Raw genomic sequence first — 24,193 nt, 5'->3', positions numbered from 1 at the left:
CAGGAGGCCTCAGAGAAAAGTAGAAGGCTATTCAAATACAGCACAGCTCTGATGATCTGGTTATCATCATCACCGTTCTTGTCCTCTGTAAAGCAGTCTTCCATGGCAACCTACGTTGTGGCGATTCAGCTGTTTCTGCATCCACTTATTAACCAACACCCTTTAGCAGATATTCCCTCTCTCCATCTCACCACAAGAAAGGGTTTGTCCAGTGCCCAAGCAAGAGAAGCCACCTCTGTCCCTGGTGGGCAGCTGCCTCTGGGTCAGGATGCATCTTGTTTCATTCAGCAAAAGCTGATAATGGGGTCAAGGGGGCTGGAGGCTTCTTAGGAGAGACAGTGGTGGGCTCCTTCTTACCTGCAATAAGTGGAGGAACAGTGGGAATATGTGAGCGGAGGGACCATATCATGGGCAGCCTTCTCTGTCACTTTAGGAAATATAAATTTGTTCTGTTAGTTACTTAGAGTCATTGGCTAGTTTTAATCAGGGGAGCAATGTGATCATTTGCAGTGAAGGAAAGTCATATTGGTAACAGTGCACAAACTGAATGCTGGGGGATAGGAGACTGCTGGCGGGTGATGAAAGCTTTTGCTACAGTCATTGAAGCTGCAGGACTGAGCTCACCAAAGGTAATTAAAGAGGAAGAACCGCCAGAGCCCGTGCCTTACAGGACTTCTACACTTGAGAGAAAAGAGAAAAGTGATAGGAATCTAGCTCTTTATCGCAACTCTACGTGATACATTGAGATAGCCAAATCATAGTACTAGAGCTTAACATGTTACTTAAGAGCTTTATGTGTAGTTACCCTTCAAGCAAATAAGTGAAAAAAAGAATTACCATTTATGGATATTGTGGTAAAAGCTCCTACTGTGTCTTTTGAGACGTGTGTGGAGGTGGTAGTTAAATAGATAAATAACATAAGGGTTTGTTCATTTTATTCAATGCAGTAAATGAGTTGGCTGTTATAGTGTTCGATGATTATTATTATAGTCCTTCATCGGTGACAGTGAATTCTGGTTCCTATTCTTGACGTATTTGGCCATATTTATGGTTCAGGAAAAGAAGAGACCTGCCGAATAGCAAGTATTCTGTTAACTACACTACCTGTCAACTATGCTTAAGCCTGTGGGTCACCATTTTCACACGTGTGTATAGAATGTCATCTCTTTTCATGTTTCCCCAAGAAATTCCAACCACACCAAACATGTCATGACTTCAGTAGCCATTACTGAAGATTTGTTGGGACTAACCATGGAGGTCATAGCACACGGCCCTGCAGTTTGTTTTCCCTCTCTGTCTCTCTCTCTCACACACACACACACACACACACACACACACACACACACACACACACACACTGTTTATCCAATACTTTTACTCTTTCTTGTCCTTCCTCTGTTGCTAGATTTTAAAAATTTTTCTTCTCTGAGCTCGGCTCCTCTCTAGCTTTGCCCCTCCTAAATTCTGCCTGTACCCCGACCCCCCCCAACACACACACACACACACACACACACACACACACACACACACACCACTCTCAGATTTTTCAGCCTTGTATTATCCAGGAGAATTTAGCTATCATTTTTTGCTTCCTAAGCATGCCCTTTGGAAGATGCCCATAGTCCCACTCCAAGGGATTTACCCGTGAACTTCCGAGCAAACAAAGGCATGTCTCCCCTACCTACATCTTTGAACCAGCTACAGAGATACCCTTAAACATTTTTATTTTTATTATCATATGCTGGTAGCATATGAACGTTATGGGGGGGAAAAAAAGGAGGGAAGGAGAGAAAGAGAGAATAAAGAGAACCAAAAGATCAAACACAAATCTCTGATAATTCCATCTCCCAGGGGAACTCATCATTCATTAACCTTCTGTTGCATATATTCTGGACATTTTTTTCTTTAGTATCATGACATTCAGAAAACAGTATTTTCTCCAATTTGTCCCAAACCAGCCCCGTTTGAAGGGAGGTTCTTTGGGGTCCTGTCTCGATCATCACCTTCCCACTTGAATTTCAGAGGCCGCGTATACTCTCCTGTTATATGATGAGCTGCTGGAATGGTCTGATCGGCCCCTCCGGGAGTTCCTGACCTACCCCATGCAGACAGAATGGCAGCGCAAGGAGCACCTGCACCTCGCCATCATCCAGAACTTTGACAGAGGCAAGGTAGGTGGCCCCGCCCACCCGTGGCATCTCGCAAGGTGATTGTCACATTTCCTTTAGTTCATTGATGGCCACCTCTTCAAGCAGGGGCCCTCGAATTTCAATGTGCATTAAAGACTCCAAAGAGTTTATTGAAATTAAAATTCCCCGGCCCTACTCCTGGACATTCTGATTAAGTAAGTCTGGCTTGAGGCAAGGAATTCTGCAATTTTAACAAGGACTCCAGGAAATTCCAATGTGTATGAACATGGGACCCCACCTTGAGAAACACTGATCTAGAGGTTTTGACACCCAGGCATTTTATTTTCTGAAAAACCATTATCACACCTCACTCAGCTCCCCAGATTGGCATGTAGTAATATGCCTCCTTCCACTTTCTTTTTAAGGTAAAATAAATGAAACTAAATTTGTTTACAGCATTTTATGGCATCCTGTCATATACTGAGAGTTGCCATGGGGTGCTGAAAACCTCCCTGAGCTAATAAGGCAATTCAGCACATCACCTCCCTGCCCCCTGCTCCCTCTTCAAGGGTTTGCAGTGCTCTTGAAGAAAAATAATTGTGAATCTGACCCCAGTTGATTTGAACACTTGGATGCTTTGGTGATATGTGTCTTAGATTTACGTATATCTTCCAAAGTGTCAAGGTTAAACAGGAAATTAAAATACAACCAGTGGCTGTCATTCTCTTATAAGACATAATTGGGTACACCTAAAAATTTGATGAAAGGGAATTGCTTCTTTCCTATCCTCTTCTATTATTTATCAAACTACACTGACATATCGTTCGTTACGTTAATAGCAAAGAAATGCCTCTGTGCCCTCCTGCAGTGAAGTTTCCACCCTTAAGATAAGCTGTTACAAAACCTCTGGCTGCATCTCTCGGCCCATTCTCAGGAGCTTGTGCTGGATCAGGGCTTGGAGACTACGGCCCATGGGTCAAATGGTTCACTGACTGTTTCTGTTTGACCCACAATCTAAGAATCACTTTTACATTTTTAATTGGTTGAACAAAATCAAAAGAAGAATGATTTGACATGAGAAAATTACATGAAGTTCCCTTTTCATTGTCTATAAAGTTTTATTGGAACCCAGACAAGCTCATGTATGTCTATACGGATGTGTTTTCATGATTTAACAGCAGTTGAGTGGTTGTGACAAAGGCTGTATGGTCCACAAAACCTAAAGTATTTACTGTTCGGTGAATAACTTTGCCGATACCTGAGCTAGATCAAAGGATTTCTGCATTTCTCCTTAGAGTAACCAGCTGGGTTAAACCCTCACAATTTCCAAGTGAAATTGGGCCAAACAAGGAATCCACTGTGCCAGTTGTGGATAATTGGGCCTTAGGGGTCGGTGGCAGTTCCCCCCACCCCAGCATTGAGGGCCTGTTTATTCGTCTCCTTGACCATTGTGGAACAGCAGTTATTTCAAGATGATAATTTTGTTTCTTTGTTTTTTACCTATAAATTATTACTTTTTAAAAAATTTTTTATTGAAGTAGAGTTGATTTACAATGTTGTGTTAATTTCTTTGGTACAGCAAAGTGACTCAGTTGTACATATATTTCTTTTTCATATTCTTTTCCATTATGGTTTGTCACAGGCTATTGGATATAGTTCCCTGTGCTATGCAGTAGGACCTTGTTGTTTATCCATCCTATATATACTAGTTTGCATCTGCTAAACCCAAACTCCCACTCCATCCCTCTCCCACCCCCACACCCTTGGCAACCACGTCTGTTTTCTGTGTCTGTGAGTCTTTCTTTGTTTCGTAGATATGTTGATTTGTGTTGTATTTTAGATCCCACATACAAGTGATATCATATGGTATTTGTCTTTCTCTGTCTGACTTACTTTGCTTTAGTGATAATCTCTAGGTTCATCTGTGTTGCTACAAATGACATTATTTCATTATTTTTGATGGCTGAGTAATATTCCATTGTATGTATGTATGTATGTATATATATATATATATATACATATATATATATATATATATACACACCACATCTTTAACATGATAATTTTGAAATGATGCCAGGAAATGTTGTTTTTGTGCCATATGTTAATGACTTGTGGTGGGTTATCATTTCCCACTCTCTAAAGATTTTTAATAGTTAACACATTAATTACATGCTGTTTTCATGCATAAAATTGCAGTGGTACCTTAAGGGTAGGTTATAAAGGTTAAGAAGTAAGGCTTGATCATCTGAAAGCAGTCACCTCCTGACCTCTGGGTGGGAGTTAGTAAATGTTGTGAGATCATGAACATTTATGTCATTCACTTGTCCACAGTGTTGGGAGAATGGCATCATCTTGTGCCGGAAGATTGCAGAGCAGTACGAAAGTTATTATGATTATAGAAACCTGAGCAAGATGAGGGTAAGGTACCTGGATGCATCCTAATCGGGTTACGGAATCCTTTTTTGCTTAGCTTTCCAATATGACGCTATGAAATTAGCTTTGTGATAGTCTTGATATGTCTTGCAGAAAGCTTTTTAAAGATGCCTTTCCTCAGAAGCATACTCCTCTATTTATACAGAGAAATAGCATGTTGATCTGTGTGATTTCTCTGATTAATATACAAAAAGGGAGCCCTTGATCTATTCTAAACACATCTGACATATGAAATATAAAATTTAACCCAAGATAAATACTTTCAGTTTGTTGAGGAAACTCTTCACACTATTAGAAGAGCTTGCCACTTGCACACAAATCTCTGTAACAATGTACCATTCTTAGTCCCATAATCTGCACAGCAAAATAGTAAAAATGACTAGCTGACACGTTTTTAACTATTTGGGGGTTAACTTCTATAGATGTCAAATCTTTTTCACTTCAGAAATATGTTTTTATTTGCTAAACTGAAACCAAGGTCTTAGTACCCAAGAGCCCAAGGAGTTTAATATTTTGTGTCCCTGAACAAATGTTTTATACCTTCTTTTATTTCAAATTCATGCAAGTCCCTCTGGTACTCCAAGTCCTATTCTTTAAAGTCATGAACATTTGGCGTCATCTTGTAACACTTAAGCTCTTCAGGGTTTCTAAAACAGGATCGTCAGCTTTTATAGATACATTTTTAAAAAAGATGATGATGTTTCCTTTTAATTCTGACGTAGCAATTTAAGAGATGATCTTGTAAACCTTTAACAGCTCAAAATCCCTTACACCACAAGTAACTTTTTCAGCTGGCGGGAGCTGGCCCTGTACTTTGGGCATAGTATTTCATGTCAGCAGTTCATCGATATTTCTCCTAACATCAAAACCAAGGAGGAAAAACCTTGTTTTAACTTCAGTTCATCATGCGGGTGCTGGCAGGCACTGCAGTTTTATATGAAAATGTTGTTGTGCTTCTCTTGGCATCCTGTCCCTGGAATAGAATCGAGGTTACAGTGTTTACCCATTAGAGCCCTTGGGTGCCATAGTCACTAAGATTTTTATAAACGCAAAGCATTGCACTTCATGCCAACTGCTCTTTGGGGGGCTGTTACTGGGGGCGGGGGAAGGGGGAATGTTTTCAAGTGAAATATTAGTCTTTCTGTGGAAACCCTGGGGATGATAATACCATGAATGGGGAACCATAAGCTTTATGTACTTCGTAGTTCCAACCTTGTCAAAGACACATTTAAGAGCTTTCAGCCCAGACAGCACTTTGCACTATGGGCCCCCTTTGGTTTGGTTTATTGGTTTATCCCTGTCCAACCTGTACAAGGTTGCACCTTCCAAATGTCCCAAATTACCATGACCCAGGAAAACCAAATCCACAGGTGAGTACGAGAATTCTCCAGAATTTGCCTCTAACAGTTCATGTTAATTTTTATCTTACTGTGAAGAAAATATGTCCTCGATAGACCAGGTGCGTAGAAATCATTCTCTCTGGTAAGAACATATAATAACATACTCGATCCTTTAAAGCAGGGGTCGGGAAACTGCAGCCTGTGTGCCTCGCAGAATTGAGTAATTGTGACAGGGACCATGTGGCCTGCAAAGTCTAAAATATTTATTGCCTGGTCATTTACAGAGTAAGTTTGCTGACCCCTGCCTTAAAGCACAGAAAGGGAGTCAAACCTTCTTTTCCGCAAACTGAACTAAAATGATGTTCTCCTTTTTGTAGAAGAAATATCCTCTTCTATAAAGTGGTAGAGCTAAAAGATGAGATAAAATGATTAAAATTTCCCCTGTTCTTTGCTAGATGATGGAAGCCTCTTTGTATGACAAAATTATGGACCAGCAACGTCTTGAGCCAGAGTTCTTCAGAGTTGGATTTTATGGGAAAAAATTTCCATTTTTCTTAAGAGTAAGTAATATACTATTTAATTTGCTTTTATACTTCCAATATAGATATCCCAATCAAGCAAACTAAGATCTGAATGACATTTTATCCTTTTAAGACAGGGTAAAATAACGTCATGAGATTTTCTTTTAACTTTGTAGTTTGCAAACACACTCATCTAGTAATTTCCCAAGATTCCAAACAATCGTTTGATTTTTCTTCTTAAGTTTCTAAGCTTACTATATCTCATGAGCAGTCTCTGGCAATTACAGTTGCTTCCCCTGTGTGATAGAGAGTCTCTCTTCAGAATGCGGTTTCCGTAGAGTTAACATTCAAGAGAAGTGGCTGGAGTTGCAGAAAACATAGCAGTTTCACATTATATGCAAACTCTTCCTCCAGAATCACGTGAAGAACATTGTTTGGCCTAGTCGATTCTGTGAAAAGCTAAATGGCACCCAGCAAAGAGATGCAGTTTATTGCTAGTAGAAACTATTTCTACAAAGGAAAATTTTCCAGACTCTCTAAGGTACCTACTGGATAGTAAAATACTTGATTCCATTCTCACCGTTGTTCACACTGTACCGAGTAGTCTCTTAGGTGCTTGAATACTTACATAACATTTCGATAAGTAACATCCCACTTACACTTGCTTGCCTAAAAGCATTGGTTGGGAGAGGGAATTCACCTCCCCAGGCAACTAAGGAGAAGTATCTAGGATAATTTTGTAACACTGAGTGAATTCATTACAAACTTTAAATCTCAATATACAAATATTTTGGTATTTGTGTTGCCCTAAATACCTTGCTTTAACTGTCAGTACCTATGGATAGATACAGGATGGGGGTACTTGAAGGCGAACAGAGAGAAGAAAGATTTGACTTCATTTTTTCTTTAATAATCATTAACTTACCTGCCTTTCAGAATAAAGGTTTAATATATATAAAACCTTTATTCATACATATATATAAAATACCCAAACACCATAGGCAAAGATTGATTTAGTATTACATAGAACAAATGCTCAAATAACAAATCAATCATCTTTAGCTGATTGAAATGACCGTGTATTTGGGTGCCACGCAGACATAAGTAAAATCTCTTTGTTGGATTAAAGAGGAACTACGTGACGTACCCGGTCACATTGTTGGCTCTGCAGATGGACCTGCCTGAAGACAAAGGAAAACTTGATTCCAAATAAAAAATAGTGGCAAACTCAGAACACATGCTGAATTTGAAAGACTACATCTTGAAAATGGACATGCTGGTCCTAGGCTGTGATCAGCCACTCCCCACAGAGTACACAGGGCCTGGGTCCAAGTTCTGAGGGGAAGGAAGGACGTTCTAGAGCTGTGAGGAGCACAAAGGGCCGAGACCCCACAGGAGGGTCCAGACATGACTCTGCTGCTGCAGATCCCCTTCCTCTCTTGGTTCAAAATCATGCAAAGATGATGTTTTCTTATCGTACTCAGGGCTACCTGATCCATTATGCACAGTACATACAGTGTTTAGAGACCATATTATTCTTAGATGGCCCATAAAACTGTTTTAAATTCTTTTAAAAATCAGAAGAAAAAAGTAAACTTTTTTTTTGATTTTTTTTTTGATGTGGACCATTTTTAAAGTCTTTATTGAATTGATTAAAATATTGCTTCTGTTTTTTTTTAATGTTTTGGTTTTTTGGCCATGAGGCATGTGGGATCTCAGCTCCCCAACCAGGGATGGAGCCCACACCCCCTGCATTGGAAGGTGAAGTCCTAACCACTGGACTGCCCGGAAAGTCCCAGAAAAAAGTGAATTTTAGGTTAAAGAAAATGTTATAGTATATATTATAATGTATATTATACATTAGATTATTATTCATCTATTTGTCTTTATACCAAATGGGTCATACAATATGATTTTTAATATTTTTTATAGAGAAAGCAGCCCACAAAAGTGTTGTAGCCCTGATCAAATTCTGAATTCAGTTAGCAAGTGTATTATGAAGTATCCTAGATGTCTATCTAGTATGTGCAATTAGTGTTAATTAAAAGTGTAAAAATCAGAAGCAGTTTAGGAGCCATAATTTTAAAGGGAATTTAGCAAATTAGAGGACTGCATCGGCTAATAAAATGAATTTTGTTAAAAAGTCCATTGGAATAAATCAATCTCTGTATCACTGTTCTTTCGAAAACAGTTTTTCTAGAAATAAATGGCATTTCCTTCAAAATGAAAGAGAAGGGTCACCCTCTATTGGTTTCTAAAGAGCACTGTACCCTTTGGAATCATGAGGCTAGACCTTTTTTTAGGAAATCAGATTCTAGTCTGTTCTTTGGTTTAAAAACAAACAAATGTCAACATTAAAAATTTCCTTTCATTGTTTGGTCAATTTCCAGAAAATGTTTAAAGCTCAAATAAATTAATATATTTATATGATTGTATGATCAAAGTAGGTTTTTTTTACCCTCATGGAAAATGGGTTCTTTACTGACAATGTTTTATATGCATAGAATATGTTTGAATAATGATTTGTCTAAGGAGAATGACCGAGGTCAAGGATGGGAAAAAGATTTACTTTTTATTGTATGCCCTGTGCTATTTGGGAATTCTTTATACCACAGGTATGTATTTCCTTTAAAAAAAAAAAAAAGACGATTAAAAAAAGTAAGTATTAATAAATACGACCCAGCAATTCCACTCCTAGGTATGTATAATCAAGAGACTTGAAAACATAGAGCCACACAAAGACATGTACACGAATATTCAGAGCAGCATTATTCATAATTGCCAAAACAAGGAAATTGTCCAAATGCCCATCCACTGATGAATGGATAAACAAAATGTGGTACAGCTATACAATGGAATATTCAGCAATAAGAAAGGAATGAGGTAATGATATATGCTACAAAACGGTTGAACCTTGAGAATATTATAAGTGAAAGAAGCCAGTCACAAAAGGCTACGTGTTATGTAATTCCATTTATATGAAATGTCCAGAATAGGCAAATCTATGGAAACAGAAAATAGATTAGTGGTTGCCAAGGACTGAGGGGAGGGGAACTAGGGAGTGACTGCTAATGGGCATGAGTTCCTTTTTGAGGTAATGAAAATAATCTGAAATTAGATAATGCTGATTGTTGCACAACTCTGTGAATATACTAAAAGCAACTGAATTGCATACTTCAAAAGGGTGAATTTTATGGTATGTGAACTGCATCTCAGTAAAGTTGTGGTTTAAAAAAAAAAAAAGCATTGATGGAGGAAATACTTAATTCCTCTTTATTTCTCAGAAACTCAAATATCAGACGCAAAATTTATGTTTATTCCAAAATGATTTCTTAATACCACTGAATGACTTTACACTTAGAGGAACTCCCCTGATTCTACAAATTGTTGTGATGTATAAGCATTTTTTTTAGAACTGTTTTAGTTTTTTGAGTATTCAGATATTTATTTGGGGACTTCTGTAAGATGCAGGAAGGTATGTATTATTTTATCAAGCAAATTTATTATCTTTTTTAAAACGTTTATTTTATATTGGAGTATAGTTGATTTACAATGTTGTATTAGTTTCAGGTGTACAGCAAAGTGATTCAGTTATACATATACATACATCTATTCTTTTTCAGATTCTTTTCCCATACAGGTTATTAAAGAGTATTGAGTAGAGTTCCCTGTGCTATACAGTAGGTCCTTGTTGATTATCTTTTGAGTAGAAAAAAAGCAAATAATACAGCATCAGAAGGTATGACTTCTATCAAGAAAGTTTTAAATATAGGATTGTTTGGGGGGGGGTCTTAATTTCTAGGGAGTCTGTCTTAGCTTGTGTTTTTCAAAGGGTCGTGATTTAGTGAGAGGCTTGTGGGGAATTGTGGCAGGTTCTCAGCACCCAGTCCTGCTGTTGTTTCCTCTCCGTGCCTGCAGCTGCTTTTTCTCAGCTGCAACCCCGAGCCCTCTGCCCACGGGTGGTTTTTAACTTCCTCACTTTGGCCCAGACTTCTTCCTCGGGGCATTTGACGCAATCACAGACGCAATCACAGAAACCTCACAGAGCTGAGAAACACTGAGACCCTTGGGCCTTAACTTCCCAGACCACAAATCACTGTATTTCTTAAAGATCTGCAAGGCACGTTATCCCACAATCTTTCTTGGTCTCAGTAGCTCCTAGGAGTTTTTCCTGGACGTACCAGGCCACATTCAGAACAGAGAGAGCTCAGGCCTTGGACTCAGACCTGAGCTTAAATCTCATACAAAGTATGTAACCATTTTGATCCTCGGTTCTCAATTATAAAATGGGGGGCGGAGGTAACAACCTCTCAAGTTTATTTGAGTTAAATAAGGTATGTGCAGAGAGCCTAGTCAATGATTGTGCTCAACAATTATAATTTCATTATCATTAAACTGTCAGAAAGAGTTCCTCCTTATCGATAACCGAATCATAAAGGCACTTGTTAGAAACGTGCCCATCTTTCCAGCTCTGTAGCCTCCATCAAGGATGACCTTCACCATTCTTTCCTCAGTGAGAGAGAGTCCTAACCACAGAATGTTTATACATATTGTAAGAACAAAACCAAAAACAGACAAAAATTTAGCAAGACCTTAAAAGTCCCAAATCTTAGCTTCAGCCAGTTAACAGGATTCCTGGCTACAGAAGGCTGAGCCGAGTTGGGGATGGCAGGGAAGCATCCGGTGCCAGCCCTGTTGAGAACTGGAATGCAGACAGGCCTAGTCTTCCTTTATACGGAAGGATCTAGGAATGAACGTGTTAAGGGCGATCTCAGTGACCTTTGTAGAAAGAGTGCAGTAAAATGTATTTTTAGAGATTGCACTCACTTTGCTTTCTTCCAAATTGAAAATTTATCCACTTAACTTGATATCCAGTTTATGAAAATAATCTATAACACATGTGTTCGCTAACATTGGAGGGAACAGGATTGCTTTGTTTTGCGCTTCGGTGCTCTGAGAATCAGACACCCCTTTGCACCTCATGCAGGTGAACCCAGAAGAGTGAGGCATGCTACTGGAACTTATTAAAAGCAATAGGGAGTTATGCTCATGACCTTTGCTCAGCATTTTTAATATTTGGGTAAATTCTTTAGACTGTTCCAGTGTATTTTTTTGGTTATAGTCTATTGATGTTGGGCCTATGCTTAGTTACCGCCAGTGTCATTTATTTTGGCTTCTCTCTGTAATTAAAGCACCCAATTATATGGTCCTAATTTTTTTTTTCTGATTTCACCTCCAGAATAAAGAGTTTGTGTGTCGAGGGCATGACTACGAAAGGCTGGAGGCCTTCCAGCAGAGAATGCTGAACGAGTTCCCCCACGCCATCGCCATGCAGCATGCCAACCAGCCCGACGAGACCATCTTCCAGGCAGAAGCTCAGTGTATCCACACCTAGAAGGGCTGGATTCCAGTTAGATCACACAGGCCTTTAGCTGCAGAGCATTTTCATGCAGGTGGTTCAACTACCGATCCCTTTTCAGTAGCTCTGTTCTTACACTCCCTCTTTCTCATCGTCTTAATTTTAGGTTAGCTCCTTCCAGACAGAATTATGATAGTTATTCTTATGATTTAGTTGAAAAGAAATCCCTTAAGGATTCTGTTAAAGAATTTTCCTCCTTTTAGTTACCACTTTTCTATATCTCAGCCCTGCTTTTAAAGCTCCTTTTTAGGGATTTCCCTTAGAATAATTTTCCTCTGGCATCCCCTGTAGAAACTACTTGAATTCAGTTCAAGGAAATGATAGCACTATGTTTATTGGGACATATCATTACCCCGTTTTCCCTTGCTATTTTTATTCTGGATGGAAGGGGAGAGGGTCCCCCCCCCCCCCGCCCCGTATCTTCCAGGGACTCTTAGCCATGGCATCCTGGACAGCACTTCATCATTTAATAATTGCCGTATAATTGACACTCCCATTGTCTAAACATGAACAACTCAACTGAAATTACACAGGCATTAGAGGCAAAGGGAATTCACCCCAGCACTCTTTTCTGAATTCCTCTGTCTTTTTCTGAAACTGATGATCTTAAAGAAGACCAGAAACTCCCCCTGAAAATTACAGATGCCATTTCAAAGTAGAAACTTAAATGCACCAGAAGCAAGAAGTTATGTAAGGAAAACATTTTGCTATCCTTCTTTGAATGAGAAGAGAAGAAGGTAAACATACAAGTAAATATGATAGCCTTTAAAGTAGTTTTTAAAAGTATCAACTACAACTAAACACTCTGCTTGTCAATACAAGATTTGAGAGAGTGGATACCACAAATGTGGGAAGGCTGGAGACAGGAGCATATGCGTTACTATCAGTACTGGTTACTGTCTTTGGTTGCATGGGTATTTGTACATTGTTTTACAAACAAACAAATTTTAAAAAGACCATACATGCACTAAAGATCAGAGTGTCTCACGACCAAGGATTAAAATTAAACCAATCTTGAGTATGTGAGATCCAAGCCATTCCCACCCACCCCCAACCAAAAAGAAAAAAAAGTCAATGATAAATAAATTCACAGGACATAGAAATTTCAAACTGATACTTTGTCAGAATCACCTGTGTAAAACTGCTTTAAGGCTTGTAGTTTGAGAGGTGATTTGCTATGAACCGAGTTCTTGGTGCCTTCTTGGCAGTTTTGACTTGGCTCCAAATAGAAACACCAGATTGTTCCCCAGCCTCTTCTCTCTGCCACAGCTCAGCTCGAGCCAGACTGCCACAGAGTTTGCCAAGTCAGGTTCCCTCCTTGACTCTTGAATCCTAGATTTGCAGATATATGCCGTGACTCCCATCCCGGACAGCCAGGAGGTCCTGCAGAGAGAGGGTGTCCCGGACAACATCAAAAGTTTCTATAAAGTGAATCACATCTGGAAATTCCGCTACGACAGACCATTTCACAAAGGCACTAAAGATAAAGAGAATGAATTCAAGGTACTAGGTCGTTCTTACGACACGCGCGCGCGGTTTCCTCAGATAGACTGTGAACTCCTGGGGGCAAAATGCTTGATAAATATTTACTCAGAATAGAGTCAAGTGATAAAGCTGGAAGGGACCAGAAATCATGTGGTCTAGTTGTTCTCAAACTCTACCATGTATCAGGGTGACATGGGGTGCTTTCTCATCAAGCAGATTTCTTAGCCCAGGAATTCTGACTCATTGGGTCATAGAGGAAGCCCTGACATTTATGACATTTCTAATGGCAGTGGTCCTTGGTCCAGTTTTTGAGCTCTCATGATTCATCTCAGTCCTCTCATTCATTCACGTTTAACCAACTGTGGGAACCTCAGGATATTTATTCTCAGTTACAAGAGACTGCCGTGAGTAAAGGATACTGAAGGAACAGGGGATTCTGAGACAGAACCACTGGGGAGCCTGCTGGTGCAGTGGGAGAGTTCTGTGCTATCTTTTGCTGCATTTTCGTATTAGAATGGTGTGTAACTAGAACTTCTGAGAGGACCCAGAATAAAAACAAACCATAGACTGTTTGCACGGGTTGAGTCCTCCATCCTCAGTAGTTCCGATATGCCTTGCTAATTCTCTCTCAGCCGGAAAGGGCAAGGTTTCTCACAGCCACCCTGGGGATAAATTATAATCTGCTCTTTCCTTGTTAACAGGGACAAAGTGAAACCACACAGATCCTCAGTTAGTCAGTATTTCCCTCTAAACAGAGAATGTAAAATGAATGTAGGATTGTGGGTGACTTGGCTTAGCTTCTTTCATCACAGCGTCTCTACTTAAGCTGGGAGATGTTCTCCTATCAGCTGTGATTGTCTGATGTGAACTTGCCTCGTCACCCCTGCCTAAGTGTCAGTCCCAAGTGCTCCCAGCAGCAACTGCAGGAGTTACTCATAGCCAAGTGATCAGAGGGAAAGCTGGATAGTGTTGCACTGTTATGATGGGACTGAGCAAAGCATAGTCCTTTGGGCAAGGAGGTTGATGGGTTAAATATCAAGGCCAGGAAACCACTGGAAAATAGCACTAGGATGTTATTGAAAAGATCCATGACCATTTTCTAATCCTTTTGGATACCTTAATTTTTCTTTTGCCCTTCCAAAACCAATTAAAGATCATTAATGTGTAAGAGAGTTTTCATTGCAAGTTTCCAGTAGGTAAAAAGTCCAAGATCCACCAGAGTTGGACAGATGACTTGCTCAGAGTGGCGTTCTAATTACCCCAGACCCTGCACTAGAACCCGCACCTTCTGATGCCATCTCCATTACTTTTTCCGCTGCACCACATTTCCTCTTGGCCATCACGTTAAATATTTATCAGTGTTGTAGCAACCCTCCTAAAATAAATAAATAAATCTGGCTCCTCACTCCTGTGCTCACAGCCCTCAGCATCTGGCTCCTAACTGCCCTTGCACTCACCCACCCTCCCTGTCAGCTCCTGCAGCCCCAAGCTTCTCCCTCCATCTCCTGCCATGCCCTTTCACAAGCCGCCCTTTCACAAGCCGCTCGCATCTCTGCGCCTGCTGCTTCCTGCTGCCTGCACTGTCTCCCCCGCTCTCTGCCTGGCAAACTCCTACTCACTCTTCAAAATTCCGCTCACGTGTCACCTTCTCTGAGAAGCGCTGTCCTCCTCCCACAGGGTGCTGGGCACGCCTGCTTTCTCCTCTGTTTTCCCCCAGCACCCGAAGCATTCCTTTCTCCTCTCCCTGAACCCTTCTGGATCTGCTTACCCCCCTGTCACCAGCAGAGCACGCGGGGCCCCGTCACCAGGCCTCTGCCCTATTCATTGCAGTAGGTCTTGGCTGGCACAAAGAAATACTTCCATTTGTTGTTGTTGTTGAATAAATGGCACTATTTCAGGGATTTTGTCAAGTTTATTTATTATCCACGCAGGAATACGCTTTGTTTAAGTAAGAAACATGAGGCAGAGATGCAGAAGCCTCCAGAAGCCTGGTTGACAAAAGAGAAAGTCGTCATCAACAGCAGCTCTTACCAAAGGCAGCCATGGTTTCACGTGTCACGAGGGTGCTCATCCTGGCCAGGGGAGCCCTGGCTCTTACATACAGATCCTCCTGGATCACAGCAGTGAATATCGGCACGAGAAAACGTGGCACAGTGCCTGTAGCAACGGAGAAGTCGGAAGTTCTAGTGCAGGGGTCCTAGGGGCAGCTCTACAGGTGATGGGAAGGTAGCTTTGAGCAGGTCACATGCCTCTTGAAGACTTAATGTTGTCATCTTTAAAACAGAAAGATCAGGCTGTGTGATTCCTAAAGCCCTTTCCTCCTTGAGGATTCTGTGATTCTAATCCCGTGTCGAACAGCTGATACTACTACTTACCTCTTCCAAATAAAAATGGCTAGACCCCTTGCAGAGTAGAGAGAGTTTAAATTAGAAACTTAGAGGAAATAGTAAAAAAAATAATGTGATGACCTGTTTTTATATTTTTAAGCATGCTGTCTGGAGTAGATGATTTATTATACACAGAAAAAAGTTTCAGATGATATACAATGAACTTTACATAAGCTTCAGTGTGTCTTACTGTGATAGCTTTCTGAGTGCAAAGGGGTTGATGAAGTACTGGAATGAATACTAAAGAAAAGCTGACAAAACCGAAAACTTGATAAAACTGAACGGCAAACATTAGTCATAGCTCAGTAACTAGAAAGAAAGATAACTTGGGGACTTAATTTATTGTTTTGTATTTCGTAGAGTCTCTGGGTGGAGAGAACATCATTATACTTGGTGCAGAGTTTACCCGGAATTTCCCGCTGGTTTGAAGTGGAGAAGCGTGAAGTGGTAAGGATCAGAGCTTATTCTCAAGAACTTTCTCATCACCTGGTGTCAGTCTGTATATTTATTGCTTCTGCTTGGGACTCGAAGTCCCTGGAAACACTCATGGTAAGTTAGTGAATGTTTGTGATATTTATTGACCGCTATGACCAAAGCTGGAAGGGGAACATTACCATTGACCTAGCCCAGCCAGCCAGAGGGATTCCTCAAAAATAGCAATGACTGCAGCATGTCAACACCTCGGGCCCTTGAGTTAGAAAAACTGAAATTCCAGCTCTCCTAACTACTCTAGCTATGTGACCTTCACTGCTTACCTTCAGTGCCAGGCCACTGGAAGAGTTATCTACATTAACTTATTTAATCACCATACTAAAGCTACAAGGTATGTATTCTTTTTTGTTTGTTTTGTTATACACATTTATTTTACTTTCGGATTTCACATGTAAGTGGTAACAGAGTATTTGTCTTTCTCTGTCTGACTTATTTCACTAAGTATAATACCCTCTAGGTCCATCCACATTGTTGCAAATGGCAGAATTTCATTCTTTTCTATGGCTCAGTAATATTCCGGGGTGTGTGTGTGTGTGTGTGTGTGTGTGTGTGTGTGTGTGTGTGTGTGTGTGTGTGTGTGTGTAGATACATATATATATCTCAAATCTTCTCTCTCCATTCATCTGTGGCTGGACCCTCAGATTGCTTGTATATCTTGGCTATTGTACACAATGCTGCTAGGAACATTGAGGTGCATGTATCTTTTTGAATTAGTATTTTCATTTTCTTTGGCTATATAGCTAGGAGTGGCATTGCTGGATCATATGGTGGTTCTGCTTTTAGTTTTTTGAGGAACCTCCATACTATTTTCCAAGGTGATTGAAGCAGTTTACATTCCCACCAGCAGTGGACTAGGGTTCTCATTTCTCCATATCTGAGGTATGTATTCTTATCCCCATTTTCACAAGTTTTGACAAGAGGTTAAAAGCCTTTGCCAGAGGTTCCATAGCAAGATATTGAAAAAAGATAAACTCGAACCCAGATTTTTCTGACTCCAAAGCCAGTTATGTTTATCACTTCTAGCCTTATAAGGCAACACGAAGCCAGTGTCAAGCCCCGGCACAGTATTTGACACACAGTACGTCCATGCTGTCACAGTTCACAGTAGAAGGGATGCTGCTGTGTTAGTCTCCCTGGGCACCAGTGGAGAAATCAGCGGGTGTCATTGTAGAACCTGGAAACCACAGCAGCCAAGAAGCCTTCGGGTTGTAAAGCACGCCTCCCAGCTCCAGTCCCCAGTTGTGGAAACAGAGAGAGCAGTTGCCGAAGGTAGCCACATCCGGACTGAGACCCCGCCCCGTGCTTGGGCTGCTCTTCAAGCTGCCAGCACCTTGCTGTCAGCCACAGCCCTGCAATCTCAAGCATCCCTTCTCCCACCCTTGGTATATCCATTATGTCTCGGGCCAGCCACTGTCCTCTGGCTAATAGAAAATGTGCCAATTGTGAAAATACCATTTAACCCCTTCCTTTTTTTAAGTAACAAGTCCACTCTGTCAATGAATAAGAAAGAGCAGTTCTTGCCCAAATTGTCTTCCAAGAATGGCTTATCCTACCTGAAATCTCTCTAAGCATTGAAACCACCCTCAGCTTATCCTATTCAATCACACTAAGGATTTAATGGCATCTTCATTTTGCTGGGTGGAAAAATTCATACAGCTCCCTTAACAAATTGAACTCAGTCCAGCAGATTACATCAGTGTGGTTGTGTTCTTGTCAGGTCTGAGTCAAGGGTCCACAAAGCTGGTTGCTTACATGGTGGACCCTGCGGCCTTCGCGGAAGAGGAGAGGCTGCTGACATCAGTGCTCAGAAAGTCTTATTGTTTTGCTTCCTGCTGAATGGCATGGGCCCAACCCACAGAGATGTTCTTAGTCATCCATGCTGCATTAATGATTCAGAGAGCTTTGTCAGCTGCTTGCTACCGAGAGCATTAAATTCTGTGACACTCACCAATGTTCCTAACCTTGGAAATATTATATACACACACACATACATCCCGCTAATAAAAAGCAGCGTGCTGATAACGATTAAAGGAGCATCACTAAACACAGCCTTTCAAACGTCAGCTGCCTACTTCATTCGAATATGCAATCTTATATTCTGTCAAACAGAACAAACCCAACTGGGCTATTCTGTTCCCTGAACACAGCCCACTTCTGACAACCTCATGTCTTTCGCTTATTCCCACTGCCTGGCATGTCCCCACCTTCTATTAAAGCTGGTTTACTGCTTTAATTCCTAGTGTGGAAGGTCCTGAAGATCTGGGCACAGAGTGGGTACTCAATACATATATGCCACACTGAATTGAAATTCCTTATGTGCCATGCCAGAATCTGAAGGATTCTGAATACCAAAAGATGTTTTCACATCTTGAGGATTACATAATATACTATATGCACCCTATGTTACCTTTCTAAAATCAGAAATATTCTGAGTTCTGAAAACATGTAGCAGCAGAGATTTCAGATGAGACTGCGGGCCTTTATTCTCTAAATCATAACCCCAGAATATATTATTGAACATATTCTCCCATTCTTTCAAAGATGATAATGCCTTTGAACAATTGTTTCCTCAGTAATTGTTTTTATTGTTTTCAAAACAAACAGGATCTTTATTTTTTTGATTAAAAAGTAAGCTTATTTAAAAATTTTTAAACAAGATGAAAAAGCTATAAAATAGAATGTACAAATAATGATTTTTCAAACTCTAAAGATAATGACAATATCATCACACTTCACATCATATCCATCAGAAAATCGTGTGGCTCTATGGTACTTTCAAAATTACCCAGGATCCGACCACCCCTCACCTCCCTACTGATAGTGCCATCTAGTGCCCGATTTCTGCAGTAGTATAAGAGGTCACCTTGTGCCCTTCTGCCCTCCCCCTGCTGCAATCACTTCTGTACACAGCCCCAGTGTCCTTTTTAATCTAAAGTTATATCAAATAAAAATAGAGAAAATATATAACGAACCTGGTTTACCCATCATTTTATTTCACCAGCTATCAAAAAGGCCAATTTTGTTCCATCTACACCTCCCTCCATTCCCTTTCACACTGGATTATTTTGAAGTAAATCTCAGACATCATTTCAGCTATGTAAGAATATTTTAGTCTGTATATTAACCAAAAACATAACCATAATACCATTATTCCATCTAAAAACTTTAACAATAATTCCTTGATCATAAAATATCCAGTTTATTCACAGTTCTCCAAGTCTTTATTTTATAGGTTTTTGTTTGTTTTTGTCATCTGTTGTTTGAATCTGGACCCAAATAAGGGCCACACATTGAAATTGGTTGAAATACTTCCTAGATCCTATTGGATCTGTAGGTTCCCCCGAATTAATTTATTTTCCTTGAAGTTTTTTGGTTGAAGAATCCAGGTTGTTTATCCTGAAGTGTTTCCTTAAGTATGGATTTTGCAGACTGTGAATCAGTGGGATCATTTAACATGTTTCTTCCTATTTTTTTTTTGTAAATTAGCAGTTAGATCTAGAAGCTTGATAAGATGTTATTTTGTTTTTATTTTTTATCTTTTCATTTTTTGCAAGACTACTTCATGGGTTGTGTTATATGCTCTGGTTGGCAGCCAGTGACGCTCGTTGCCCCCATCCAGTCATCTCTTAAGGGTTACAAAATGGTGGTATTTTATTGTTCTTTCTTTGTTTGTTGATTGGAATACTTCTGTAAAGAGAAACATGCCCTCATCACCGATTTGATTACCCTAAGGTATAGGAAAGGAAGGATAATGCTCTATTCTTTCCTTTTATTTACCAGTTTTCATGGTTTCTTTTTTTTTTCCACACCACGAAGCTTGTGGGATCTTAGTTCCCCGACCAGGGATTGAACCCTGGTTCCTCATACAGAGGGCACCCTCAGCAGTGAAAGTGCAGAATCCTAACCACTGGACCACCATGGAATTGCCCTGCCAGTTTTCAAAATAATAATTTGGTTCCCTAACACCCTATAAAAGTGACCAAAGAGGGTTTTGTTTGGTTAGTTTGGGTTTTAGTATCAGTAGTAACTCATGGATTTAAACGTGTTTGTTTTGTTTCAATCCATTGCAATTATGACTCATTATTTTTCAAATGTTCCATTTTGCCCATTGGGAGCCTCTTCAAATTGGTTCCTCAGTCTTTTTGACAGTATCCAAGTTGTCTTTGTTACTGAGCTAACACGCAGGACCGGTTTGTCAAATCAAGCATAGGAATCAGCGTCAAGCTTTACTAATAACTTTTAGGCAATCAGGAGGCTCAGATGAAGCAGAGAGACATCTGAGACCTCAAGTCTTGTCCTCCACGTCCTTCTTCTCCACGTCAGTAGTAATCCTGATTAAGAGACAGAGTGTCCAAGTGAAGTTCACAGAGTTCCTCATACAAAGGGCACGTTTCAATTATGAAACTTAAATTGTGAAATATTCCATTTTATACTCCAGAGAGTTGTCAAGCTTCTCTGGGACATTCTCTAGGGACGTGTGCCTTATGGACTCTGGGTTTATTTACTGTAAGCAATCCTTTAGCTGGGGACTTTCCGCTAAGGGCATTCCATAGATACCATCTCTTCCTCCTAGCAGTTAGTCTTTTTATTTGAAGGTTCAATTGACAAGGAGATAAGACCAGGTCACCTGCTTTCTTTTCTGTTCCCAAAGGACATCCCTCCAGTAAAGAGAGTGAATGGACCACAGGCCAGCTGCTCTAATGCCTTCCTCCAGCTGCCTTCCTTGCTTACTGGTATGGCTGGGTAGTCCAGGCTCACTTGTACAATCCTGCCCCAGACCCAAAAGCAACCATTTCTCCAATGACTCCTGATTCTTTTTAGTGGTAAATGGGAATTAAGGATCACAAACTGGGAATACAGGAAAATAATTCCTTGATGAACATTTTTACACATTATTCTTTGCACACTTCTTTAATCATCTCCTTAGAATAATTTCCCTAGAAGTGAATTGAGCTATCAAAGGGTCCACAGTATAACCTTTGATTCATTGATCAGCAATGGCATGTATCAATTTATGCCCTGTCTGGAGTATATAGCTGTTCTTGGGAATAACCATTTTCCCAGCATTCTCTTCAGCACTGGCTGTTGAATATTATTATTTTTTTATTTTATTTTATTTTTATTTTTATTTTTTGCGGTACGCGGGCCTCTCAGCACTGTGGCCTCTCCCGCTGCGGAGCACAGGCTCCGGACGCGCAGGCTCAGCGGCCACGGCTCACGGGCCCAGCTGCTCCGCGGCACGTGGGATCTTCCCAGATCAGGGCACAAACCCGTGTCCCCTGCATCGGCAGGCGGACTCTCAACCACTGCGCCACCAGGGAAGCCCTGTTGAATATTATTTTAAAAGTTCCAAATAATAGATCAAAAATGATCACAGTAGGGTTGATTTTTTTTGGCATTTGTTGAGTGCTAGTGGAGATGATATGTTTTCATATATTTATTGACTCTTTTTTTGCGAATTTACTGATTATATTCTTCGTGTAGTTTTCTTCAGTATTTGAGATATATTAATAATTCAGCTGAAATATATGTTGGAAATATTTTCAGAAGTTATTATTTGTTTTTTGTCTGTGTTTATTGTATCTTGTTTATTTTTTTAATTTCTTCATATTAATAGCATTTGAATCTATAATGTTGAGCATGAATTTTTTTAGCTATGGTCAAAAATACATAAAAGTCACCATCATAATCATTTTTAAATGTATAGTACAGTGGTATTAACTATAGCACGTTGTTGTGCACCATGCATTGAACAACAATTTCCCTTTCCCCCTCCCCCCAGCCCCTGGCAACCACTGTTCTACTTTCTGTTTCTAAGATGTTTTGTTCACTTTTTAACTTTCAGTTCATCAGAGCTCTCAGACTTCTTCTTTATGATTTAGCTTTTGTGATCATAAAACAAAAGTTTAATGTCCTAAATAATTGGAAAATAAAATCCTGTTTACCACCACTCAGGTAAAGAAACAGAACATTGCCAGTAGCACCCTATAGGCCTCCCGTGTATCCTTTCCCAATTGCTACTCCCTCCCTTATCATAACTTTTATGGTATCCATTCTCTTGCTTCGTTTATTACCTATATATGCCTCTTTAAACAAGTCAGTTTAGTTTTGCCTGGTTTTGAACAGGCATACCTTGGAGATGGTGCGGGTTCAGTTCTAGACCACCACAATAAAGCAAGTCACACAGATTTGTTGGTGTCCCAGTGCATATAAAAGTGATGTTTATACTATACTGCAGTGTTTTGTGTGTAATAGCATTATGTCTAAGAAAAAATGTACATACCTTAGTTTAAAAATACTTTATTGCTAAAAGAATGCCAAAGCAATTACAATAGCAACATCAAAGACCACTGATCACAGATCACCATAACAAATATAATAATGAAAAAGTTTGAAATATTGTGAGAATTATCAAAATGTGACACAGAGACATGAAGTGAGCAAATGCTGTTGAAAAAAACGAGGCCAGTAGCCTTATTCAACAGAGGGTTCCGTGAACCCTCAATTTGTAAAACAACACAGCATCTGTGAAGCACAATAAAGCAAAGTACAATAAAATGAGGTATGCCTGTATAATAGTGTCATACTATATATATTCTATTGTAACTTGCATCTGTCACTCAGTATTATTTGTAACATTAGTCCACGTTATTATATGTGACTTGTTTGTTTTCATTGCTGTATTCCATTGTATCCTACAGTATGCTTATGCGTTCTATTCTTGATGGACATACAGATTTTGGAGATGATCATGAACACTTTTGTACATGTTTCCTGGTACACATGTACACAGATACTTTTCCTCAGATATATGTCTAGGAGTAGAATTGCTGGGTCATAAAATATAATATAGAGATATCTTCATCTTTAATACATAATCCCAAACTGTTTTCCAAAGTGATTGAACCAATTTGAACTTCCAACAGCAGAAACTGAGAGATTCAGTTGCTCACGTTCTCACTCTCATTTGCTAGTGTCATATTTATTTTTGCCATACTGGTGAGTGCTTAATAGTATGTCATTGTGGTATTATTTTTCACTTCTTTGATCACAGATGAGGTTCAACACTTTTCATATGTTTACTGGTCATTTGGGTTTCTTCCTTTGTAAAGTGGCTACTTCTTTGCCCATTTTTAATTCAGCTGTTTGCCTTTCTCTTAAATGGTTTATAAGGGTTCTTTATATATTCTGGACATAGGCTCTTTGACGGTTTTACATGTTACAGATATCTTCTACTTTCTGGTTTATCTTTCCTTCTCCTTTATTGTGTCTTTTGATGAATGTATATTCTTAATTTTGACATAGTCAAATTATTCTAGTACTTTTCAGTGTTGGTTTAAGATGATCTAAGTGACCTTTAAAAACTTTCCTTAACTGAAAGAACCAGTATTGAAATGTGCTTACAGTAAGCTTGAATTATTGTACAGCTGAGAGCTTAGCAGGCCTTCTCTTCAAAGAGAAAGTCAGTGACAATAACAGTCACAGTGCTATACATTTGAAGAGCACTTTCATCATTTTCACAATTAGGCCTCCCATAACCGAGAATTGTTAAGTCATTATGATTCTATTTGGCTCTCCTTCAACAAATAAATCCTGCGGCATATATGAGTATCTTATTTTCTATAACTCCCAACTGTGTGGCTTCCTGTGCCACCTTATGGTGCTGTTATATATGCATATGGGGTTCATATGGGCATATGTTCCATCTTCCCAACCAGGCTGAAATCTCCTTGACATCGGAGGATCTGTAAATGCATCTTTGTATCTCCTGTGGTACTTTGCATTTAGTATCTAGAAAGATGTTATAATATGCAGGGCCCTTGAACACTTAGCCTTCAAAAGAAAAGAAAAACAAGTTTTAAAAGACATGCTTGAATTTTCTTTTAAGGTTTAAATTGATTGTTGCATTGCTAATATGTAGTTGATTAGTGCTGATTATCCAAACCACATTTCAACCAATGAATAGAATCACCTTCTCTTCCCA

General features: G+C 39.7%; 1 protein-coding gene and 1 long non-coding RNA gene across 4 annotated transcripts in view; one reads left to right on the top strand and one right to left on the bottom strand.

The window, feature by feature from the left end:
• DOCK4 (dedicator of cytokinesis 4) overlaps positions 1–24,193 on the top strand; it is a 485,013-nt gene that overhangs the window by 441,569 nt on the left and 19,251 nt on the right. For all 3 annotated transcript variants that reach the window (XM_079931089.1, XM_079931088.1, XM_079931087.1), the window contains 6 exons: positions 2,023–2,171; positions 4,464–4,550; positions 6,361–6,465; positions 11,666–11,807; positions 13,182–13,348; positions 16,078–16,164. In XM_079931089.1, coding sequence (XP_079787215.1) covers positions 2,023–2,171; positions 4,464–4,550; positions 6,361–6,465; positions 11,666–11,807; positions 13,182–13,348; positions 16,078–16,164 — 737 coding nt within the window. The remainder of the gene's footprint in view (positions 1–2,022; positions 2,172–4,463; positions 4,551–6,360; positions 6,466–11,665; positions 11,808–13,181; positions 13,349–16,077; positions 16,165–24,193) is intronic.
• Positions 22,433–24,193, bottom strand: part of LOC307191222 — a 132,569-nt gene continuing 130,808 nt past the window's right edge. Inside the window, exon 6 of the long non-coding RNA XR_013829647.1 lies at positions 22,433–24,042. This is a non-coding gene — a long non-coding RNA (uncharacterized lncRNA). The remainder of the gene's footprint in view (positions 24,043–24,193) is intronic.

This window comes from Stenella coeruleoalba (genome assembly GCF_951394435.1).
Source record: "Stenella coeruleoalba genome assembly, chromosome: 9".
NCBI lineage: Eukaryota > Metazoa > Chordata > Mammalia > Artiodactyla > Delphinidae > Stenella > Stenella coeruleoalba.
The sequence above is the reverse complement of the archived record's forward strand: the minus strand, read 5'-3'. Positions and strand labels throughout refer to the sequence as shown.